The 10,158-nt window shown below is 35.5% G+C and overlaps 1 protein-coding gene across 1 annotated transcript in view; it reads left to right on the top strand.

Annotated features, from left to right (window-relative positions):
- DDX50 (DEAD (Asp-Glu-Ala-Asp) box polypeptide 50) overlaps nucleotides 1-10,158 on the top strand; it is a 29,078-nt gene that overhangs the window by 13,572 nt on the left and 5,348 nt on the right. Inside the window, exons 8-12 of the mRNA XM_004680827.2 lie at nucleotides 747-896; nucleotides 6,349-6,510; nucleotides 6,931-7,050; nucleotides 7,822-7,895; nucleotides 8,110-8,269. Coding sequence (XP_004680884.1) covers nucleotides 747-896; nucleotides 6,349-6,510; nucleotides 6,931-7,050; nucleotides 7,822-7,895; nucleotides 8,110-8,269 — 666 coding nt within the window. The remainder of the gene's footprint in view (nucleotides 1-746; nucleotides 897-6,348; nucleotides 6,511-6,930; nucleotides 7,051-7,821; nucleotides 7,896-8,109; nucleotides 8,270-10,158) is intronic.

Here is a 10,158-nt window from a genome sequence, read left to right as displayed (position 1 = left end):
GCCTTTTACAACCCGGATGTTTTTCTCTATCCGGACTCCATTTCACCTTTTTATGGCTGCTGACAGACGCCAGATGCCGGCCTCGGTCCCCAACAACCTTTTCTGGGTATTTCATATAAATGTAATCATAATGTGACTTTTTTTAATATCAAACTTTCAGTAAATTTTTAAGTTCATATATTTTTAATATTTATTTATTTAAAAAAGGTTTATTTACTTATGCATATAAGAACTGGGATACAGGCCAGATGTGAGGGAGTGGGGGGTTGAGAGGATTCACCAGTGGAGAGCAGAACAGGCAGATGTATTGAAATACGATGCCGAGGGGAGTTGCAGGTGAGATAAGAAAGGTCTCCTGTGCCATGAGCAAACTCATGTTACTGTGACTGGCAATAGCTTGATAGCACTGTGTCTTTAACGCCTGCATCGCCTGGGATGCCCCCTACTTACTGTTTTTAAAGATAAGATTTACATGCAGTGAAACACAAAAATTTGCTTAGTTTTGACAGTTTCATATGTGTGTGTAACCCAAACCTGTATCAAGACATAAAATACTGCCATCACCCTAGAAAGTCACTGTTGATGCAACTACTGTTCTTACTGGTTTTTCTCACCATAAATTAGTTTTCCCTGTTTTGGAAATTGTTTCCCAAGATGGTGAGTTTTTGAACAGATTAAAAAAAGATGTAGAACAGAAATCTTTCTCAGTGATTTTAATGAAATTTACATGGTTTTTTTCTTCAAAGCATTTGGCAATTCAGTGCCATTGGTCTCAAAGGCCAGCAGTTATTGGAGATGTCCTGCAAGTCTACAGTGGGTCTGAAGGGAGGGCTATTATTTTCTGTGAGACCAAAAAGAATGTAACTGAAATGGCCATGAATCCACACATAAAACAGGTAAGTACTTTTTCATGCTTTCTCTGAATTGTAAGGATGAAGTAATTACTGAACAAAATGTCATCTTGTTCTTTAAGGGCCAGGTTTGGTGGGTCTCACAGCTCAGTCTAGTTCAGAAGGAAGGGTAGCCATTATGTGTTAAGTAAGAATAGAATCTACCCATTTTTATCAGATGTTTTTCAAGACTGTCAAAATGTGATCTTGAAAATATAGATTGGGTAAGAGTGGATGATACTTTAGTTTGTGTTATAAAATGAACCACAAATATTTATTGAATGTATAGATCAAAATTCTAAATGTATATGTTTTTCTTTTAACTTTTTACAATAGCAGTAGTTTTAAATATAAAACAAATGTTGCCAAAATAGTGTAATGAACCCATGTACTCATTCTCCAGTTATCTTACTATTTCAACCAAATACCCACTCCATTCCTGCTACTAAATTATTTTGATGCAAGTGCTAGATAATGATGTCCATAAATAATTGGGTATGTATTGCTTAAACAAAGGGATTATTTTTTAAAAACCCACAATGCTGTTAGCTAAAAACTAATAATATACTCAAATATCAATGTGTTCAAATCTGTTTTATAAATGCTTTTTCTTTTATAGTTTGTTTTCTTTAATCTGGATCCTAATACAGTATTTACATTGTGTGACTTCATTAGATCTTTTTAATATATGGATTGATTTCCCCCTTATATTCTTATAACTTTTTGATTATTTAGAATTCAAGTTTCCATAATCTAGTAGAGTATTACTTTCCTTGGTGTCAACTAACATGTATTTTGTGTTTCCTGAAAATTTAGGTTGATTGGCTGATCTCAGAACAAAACTATTTTATCTGTTGCATTCCATCCAAAGCTGTATGTTTAGTTCTGTTTCATGTGTTTTGTTAACATCCATTGATAATGAGATCCATTCCTTACATCATTGTCTTTCCAGTCATTTTTATTGTTTGTAACTTGTTTTCTAGCAAATTCCCTAGGAATTCCTCAGAGAAACAATATAGTACACTGATAATAGGTTGATTTTTAACTTAGTATCTGAAAATAATTTAAACTGGACATAAAATTCTTGGGTCATCTCTTCCTTCCTATATTCCTATATCTCATTCCAAATCTTAAATTTATTATTCCATTGTTTTTGGACTAAAGCCTATATAAAAAGTTTGATGTCAGTCTGATTTTCCTCCTTATAAATGACTTGGTCTTTTTGCCTATATGCAAAAGACTTTTTCTCTTTCATTAAAAACCAGTAGTCTCACTAGAAGGTATTTTTGTGTTGTGCTTGTTTATATTTTCTGGATAATTAGTGTAAACATTTAAATTACAGTTTCAAATGTTTGTATTTTTTGTTTCAGTAACAGTTTCTTCAATTATAATTTTTAGTATTTGATTTGTTTGAATGCTTTGGTTATTTTTAGGGACTCTTGTTATATATGTGTTGACTCTTCCTCATTATCACTTTATCTCATATCCTTTTCATCTTTGTCTTTATTTCAGGTTTTAAAATTTCCTATTTTAAGACAGTCATGTATTATGTTTGTTCAGTCTTGTATTCCTTTCCAATATAGTCTTTCAGTGTAGTCTTTTGCAAAGTATTTATCTTTTGTTTCTACTTCTTCCTTTAGTCATTTCACCATTCTTTTTCTTGATTTTTCTTAATAGTTCATATATTATTATTTTAATTCATTCAGAAATACACTATGCTTTTCATGTTTAGTGGGAATGCCTTTCTAAGGGTGTCATTATTTGTGGAGGTGGAGATACTATTCTGGTCCTTATTTCCATTCAGCTACCCTTACCCCTTACCAGTTACTTTTTTTTTTTTAAAGATTTATTTATTTATTCATATAGAGCTCCGGTACAGGCCAGAGATGAGTAGGATGAGAGGCTACACCAGAGACAGAGTGGGGAGCAGAACAGGCAGATCTATGAAGTACACCGCTGAGGGGAGCGGCGAGCGGGTCAGGAGAGGTCTGCCTCGCCACGTGGCTCTCCTCCTGTGCAGGCAGGGATCGAACTGATGCGGAAGTGGCTTAAGCTTCTTAGTGCAGAGCTTTAACCCGCTGCGCCATCAGGGAGGGCCCAACCAGTTACTTTTTATGGGATTTAACTGTGATGTTTTATATTGCCCTTTTTTTTTTTTTTTTAAGATTTATTTATTTGTGCATACAGAACTGGGGTACAGGCCAGAGGTGCAGGGCCGGTGAGAGGATTCACCAGAGACAGTGGGGAGCAGAACAGGCAGATTGACGAAGTACACTGCTGAGGGGAGCAGCGGGCGGGTCAGGAGAGGTCTGCCGCGCCATGTGGGTCACCTCTGGGGCAGGCGGGATCGAACTCAGGGAAGTGGCTTTAGCTTCTTAGTGTGCTTTAACCTGCCGCGCCACAGGGACGGCCCTTATATTGCTCATTTTTAAATAAAATTAATTTTCTGAACTTTAGATGAAGAGGCATGGGTAAATTTTCTAGCCTCATAGTTTTAGAGCTTCTGCTTCTGTAGTTTTGTCAGTATTTAAAAATACTGTGTAAATTTTATCGCTCACTTTAATCTGGATCTTCTCTTTTCTTTGTTTCTGTGATCCCAGGCATCTTTAGTTTGGCTTCTTAGTCCAATGGTTTCTTCTCATTGTGTAAATGGTGATGATGCCCAAATCTTTTTTCAGATTCAGTCTCTAGAATCTAGACCTGTGTTCATACTCCTATACCCACTTTGCTGCCAGCATTCCCTGTTGTTGAATGATATATCCACCCATAGCCTAAGCCAGAAGTCTGTAAATCACCTTGCTATTTTCTTCTTTTCCCACCCAGTTAATTACAAGATATTTTTGGATTCTACCACCTATGGTTTAAAATTAGCTATTTCTTACGACTGATGCAAAAGTTCAAAACGTTGGTGTCAAGTATATTTCATTTCCTTAGACCTCATTTCTGTTCTCTTTACCAAGTCCTCCCAGTTTCTTCTGATAGTTCTTAAATTCATTCATGGCCTAACCCCTATTTACCTTTCCAGATTTATCTTATTATCACACTTTCCCCTCATTTTTGTAGTCTCTCTTATGCAATGTTACCTTTCACCACAGGACTCTTGAATTTGTACTCTAACTTGCCTAGGAATTTTGACTCATTATTCAGCTCAGAACACCCTTTTACTTGGAATTCTTTCTTGCCTGGATTAAGTTGTCGTCTTATAAGTTTTTTGCCTCTAAAACCTGTGTGCATCATCCCATTCTACTTGCTGGCTAAATCTATTTCTGTGCTTAATTATTTGATTAATGTTCATTTCTTGATTAGGCTACAAAGATCATGAAGACAGAAGTAGTCTTATTTCTGTTTGTCATTTTCTCCCTAGTGTCCAGTATGTCACAGAATATTTGTTAAAAGTGACTAGATGGTCATTGTCACTGTCTTGTGAGGCCACTAATATTGCTACCTCTTCTGAATTTTTGATAGGCTACTAATAATTTTTACCTAATTAACAAGTAGGCACCTTGGAGATGTGAAATTGCATTACTTTCTCAACCATAGAAACTTTTATCATTCACTAAAAGGGAAATTCTTACTCAATTAGTTTCTGCTGAGTGTCCCTAGCTTCTGTCTTGCTCGTAGCTATTGCTTTCTATATGGTGTAGTGAAAGTGTTCTACAGTGCTGATAGGTTCATGATAACCTGCTTAAAACCATTTGATTGCTTCATATTATCCTCAGGATAAAATTCATATTCTAGCCTCTTCTCTCATCACACCCTCTTTTCAGTATGTATCAGTAATTCCCAAATATTTGTAGTTCCTAGGGCATACTGTTTGTATGCCCAGTATTCCCTAGCTTCTTGGTCTCCACTTTGCTAATTCTTTGGTAGCTCCTTATTAGCTCAGCTTCGTTGTGACTTTTCCTTCAAAAAGATTGAGTTAGGGTTGCCTCTTAAATATTCCTATAGCAACCCTGCACCTTGATATAGTCCATATCATACTGTATTAAAAATGCCTGTTATCGTGTCTGTCCCAGGAACATGTCTTTGATTATTCCAGAACCTGACATAGTGCCTGGTGCATAGTAAAGTGCCAAGTGAATTCACTCAAGTGTGTATTATGTCGAAATACTGAGGTTTAGCTATCTTAAACCTTAGTGTCTTAAGTCGGGGCTAAAGCATTGTTAAGCACTTTTAATAGTGCCTAGGAAAATTACTAGGAGAATTCTTTATAGCACAAATGGAAGATCAGTCCAGCATAAATTTCATTACATTTTAACAGAAATGTAGATTAAAACAGTATTAGGAGATAATTTTTGTCTGTTAGATACACAAGGATTATATATAATAATATGCAAGGTAGGTGGATATGATGAACACTCACAAAATGTTAAGAGTAAATGAGCACAACCTCTTTATAATACTGTCTTGCAGTAGCAATTACAGTGTTAAATGGTCATAATTTTTTTTTTATTTATTTATTACAAAGTTTATTTTTACATCATTTTGCACATTTTTTTTTCCATCTCGATTGTAATCCCCATGGGTTTCCCATCACCAAAGCACCCCTGTGCCACCACCATAGTCCCGTGCATTTCCCTCCCTTAAATGGTCATAATTTTTTTTTTTTAAAGATTTATTTATTTATTCATATAGAACTGGGGTACAGGCCAGAGATGTGGAGGGTGAGAGGATTCACCAGAGACAGTGGGGTGCAGAACAGGCAGATGGAGGAGGTACACTGCTGAGGGGAGCAGCGGGCGGGTCAGGAGAGGTCTGCCACGCCATGTGGTCACCTCCGGGGCAGGCGGGAATCGAACTCATGTGGAGGTGGCTTTAGCTTCTCAGTGCTGTGCTTTAGCCCGCTGCGCCACCAGGGAGGGCCCTAAATGGTCATAATTTTTAACTAAGAAATTCAGCTTCTTGTTATGTATCCAACTGAAATCTACTGAGATATCCAGAGACAAAAGTATAGATTGTTCATTATAACATTGTTTTAAAGATGGGGACTTGAATGTGAGCCATATGTTCACCATTAGATATAGCTAAAGTAAATGACACTGCATACTTTATATGGAGAAGTCATATAAAGTTCATAAAAATTGAATTATATTTATCAGATGTTATATTTGGTATTAGGCAAGGATATAATAAATCTATAAAGCAGGTTGTAAAATAGTACATGTAGCAGATGCTCCCATAAATAAATATACAGAGTTGTAGTATATACTAGTATGTGTGTTTAAAAAGAAATGTGGAGGAATATGAACGAAACTATTTACAGTGAATTATTAGGAAGCTTTTACGTTTTGTATTGCATGTTTTCTGTAATGTTTAATTTCTTAAACATAAGTATGCATTATAATTATTGGATAACTAGAAGATTAAGAAACAGTAATAAGAGTACCGACTGTATAGTGTTGTGCTGTCAATTATAAGTATGAACTGTAGACTTACTTGCCCCTTTTTTCCCAAATAGAATGCCCAGTGTTTACATGGGGACATTGCACAGTCACAAAGAGAAATTACATTGAAAGGCTTCAGAGAAGGTAGTTTTAAAGTCTTGGTGGCAACTAATGTGGCTGCCCGTGGTTTGGACATTCCCGAAGTTGACCTGGTGATTCAGAGTTCTCCTCCACAGGTAGGAAAAGAGATTTGATTTGAGAAAGAGAAAGAAAGAGCAACTGTATACATTTTCTTACAAAACAATGCTTTGTATGTGAAATATAAAATCTTAGCCATTTTTTGTTACTGTATTGATCAGAATTTGATGCCTTTGCTATTTTTTGGGTTTGAGGCATGGAATCATTCACTGGAATAATTTAAAGTTGACAGATAAAGAGCTCTGGAATGAGATAGTTAAAAAGGTATTAAATCATATCCTTTTTATCCCAAAATTCAAGAATAAAAATTTTTTGGGATGTTGAAAAGAGCTACTGGGTTGAAATTAAAATATTATTAGTCGTAGTAATTTTATTACTATTAGCATTATTATTATTTGGATGCCATGGAATGACTATAACTTGCCAGATTTTTAACAATTATTTCCTCTTATTTTTAGGATGTTGAGTCCTATATTCATCGCTCTGGACGCACAGGTAGAGCTGGCCGGACAGGGATTTGCATATGTTTTTATCAGCCAAGAGAAAGAGGTCAACTAAGATATGTGGAACAAAAAGCAGTAAGTAGCGTTACATTATTTCAGGCTTATTATCTAAAGTGCCTTAGAAAAGAACTCTTTTTATACTTGTCTTCACAAATAGATCTTTGTAACTTTTCTCAGTTTAAGCTGCCATTGGATGTGAAGCATGTGGAGAGCTAAATATATACTAGCTGCAAGACTTTGTGTTAATACCGCATTTATTGTGACACAGAAAACTGACTTTCTCATTTTTCTTTTGAAAATCTCCCTTGATACTGAAATAAAAAATGTTGAGATTTCAATACCTCTTAGTCCAGCTTTGTAAATGGTGACTGTGACAGTGTATTGTAATAGTTAAGATTACATTGAGTCATGGTAAAATAGCCAGTTTCTTTAAGAAGTTATACATGCTTTCTGTGGTCTGGACTTTTTTTTTTGTGGTATTTCTCATTTTTTCCTACTTTTTATGATGTGCATTTTTAATATTCTATTTCTTTGTAAAATGAGTTAAAATATTTACAGGGGAAAGTCAATAGGTATAAATAGTTTCCTCTCCCTTTTTTTGAGTCAACTTTATTTTGCAAGTGAAATTCATTATTATATATTAAAGTCAATAAGGTCAATTCAGAAATTTTTTTCTCCATCTAGAATTTGTAATTGATGCTTTATAAGAAAAAGCAGATCTCTTGATCTGCCAGGGATTGGAGATCCTTCTAAGTCCAAAAAAAGAAAATTCATCAAACTATATTAATATAGGAGTTAATTGTAAAAGACTTCCATTTTTCTTTAATGTAATTCTTTCATTTTCAGGGAATTACTTTTAAACGTGTAGGTGTTCCTTCTACAATGGATTTAGTTAAATCTAAAAGCATGGATGCCATCAGGTATGCTTTCTGACCTTGCTGAATGATTTTTTTCTTTTATATTAGGCTATTCATCTTTAAGCGCTCCTATTCAAATAACAGAAAATTTAGTCAGCAGTTTTACCAGCAGTTACATTAAATGCAAAAATGTTACTCTTTCTTTTCCCATTATTCTGATGCCTTTAATTGTTTCCCTTTGCCTTGACCAAGAAAATTTACTATTTTTAAACCATAGGTCTCTGGCTTCCGTTTCTTATGCTGCTGTTGATTTTTTCCGACCGTCAGCTGAGAGACTGATAGAAGAGAAGGGGGCAGTGGATGCACTGGCTGCAGCATTAGCCCACATCTCTGGTGCCTCAAGTTTTGAACCACGATCTTTGATTACCTCTGATAAGGTAGAAATGTACAACAAAATTGTATGTGATTGAGAAAAAATTAAAACTGAATCTAGCTCTCTCTCTTTGGAGAAGAACACAGAAAACCTTCACTTTACACAGCACAGTTGACCCCTGCTTATACTCGATTCACTGTATGAGCAAATCACTCCACCATGAGTCCTTCTTGTTAAAATATAAATTACATTACAGTTTAATAATTGAGATTACATTCACCACCAAGTAGACTGTGAAGGTGGGGCATTTGAATACTTGTTAGCTTATGAGCTAGTCACAGGTTATTTTATTGGTTTGATCATCTTTTGTCATGGTCTAATTTTTGTTTTGTTTTGCTTTTTCAGTGAAGTATAGAAATATTTTCTTCCTTGATCTTTACATATACTTGTATAACAGATGATTGTTGAACTACATAAAATTCTGCACTAAACTGTAAACATGGGTCCTAAAGAGTAATAAGAAAATTTCAATTAAATTAAAACAAATTCTAAAAATGCATAATGATGGTATAAACATTTGTGAACTAGTACAAGAGTCTGATTTTCCCCATCCACTCCATTAGTAAATTCTAAGTGAAGTAACCTTTTCCAGTTTAGTTACTTCATTTATTTTCAGGGCTTTTTAATAATAAAAACAAAACTTAGGGTTATTTTTTTTGTTGTTCTTTTATTGTATGAATCAAAGTCTGCTATAAGGTTAGCTATATGCTGAAAATTTCAAATTATGCCATCCTTGAATGAATGTGAATGTGTTACTGGGTTCACAGTTAATGTTTTTATTATACTATTGCATCTGTAGAAGAAATTTGCTTCGTAATGTGGGTGTCTTCTGTGCTCTATTAACTGAAGCTTGTATACCAGTATCTTTCTTCACTTTGCAAATTGCTGTGCAACCATGCAGACTGACAAATAGACTCTGGAGTAACAGTGTACCAGGCAGAATAGGATTGCCTGTGTATGTGGAGGTTGTGTTGTGTGTTGCTGGGTTGTTAAAGCATATCAGAGCAATTAGTGGCAAGTAATTCAAGATTTTGCGATTTATTGTGATATAAGTGAGAATAAGACCCTTCAATAAGAAGCAGAGGGGTGAGGGAGGAAAAGGGAAGGATAAGAGCTATAGGAAGAAGAGGACAAAAGGAGCAGGGACGGTGGCGTCCATTGAGTTCCCGTGTAGCGTAAATGAGTACGGCTGGGGTGTTGGATGTTTTCTGCCTGGGGGGTATTAATGGGTTAGCCAGATGTCATTTTACTGGGAGTGATTTTATGTTTCTCTGTCCCCTCTCTATATTTATCTTTTTGAAAAATTTAGATCCATTTCTTTTAACCTTGAGCTGTTTTCCCATGTTGATTTTTTTTTGAAAAGTTTAGAGCAGTGATCTGGTTTAGTATTGTCTGGACTTCTTTATGCATTGTTTCACTTTTGCCTTTTTTCAGTCTTCTTTGAACTGGAAGTGATGTCACAGTTTGATTTTATGCTCAGTTAAACAGTTTTGTCAGGAATACATTTTAAGTGATATTATACATTTCTCATTACCTCAGGAGCCATATAATGTCAGATTGTTTCAGTACTAGTAATGCTTAGTTTGATTATTTCTTCGAAGTGGAAATTGCCATATTACCAGGGAGGCCCTTAAAGAAGTTTATATCTTTTTTTTCTCTCCAAGTTTGTTTTGGCTTCTTCAACATTTTTTTTTTTTTAAAGATTTATTTATTCATATAGAACTGGGGTACAGGCCAGAGATGCGGACGGTGAGAGGATTCACCAGAGACAGAGTGGGGAGCAGGACAGGCAGATGATCAAAGTACACTGCTGAGGGGAGCAGCGGGCGGTCAGGAGAGGTCTGCCACGCCATGTGGTCACCTCCGGGGCAGGCGGGAATCGAACTCATGCGG

Source organism: Condylura cristata, unplaced genomic scaffold (assembly GCF_000260355.1).
Source record: "Condylura cristata isolate star-nosed mole 26May11 unplaced genomic scaffold, ConCri1.0 scaffold00011, whole genome shotgun sequence".
Taxonomy (NCBI): Eukaryota; Metazoa; Chordata; class Mammalia; order Eulipotyphla; family Talpidae; genus Condylura; species Condylura cristata.
Note: the sequence above shows the minus strand (reverse complement) of the source record. Positions and strands in the feature narration are given on the sequence as shown.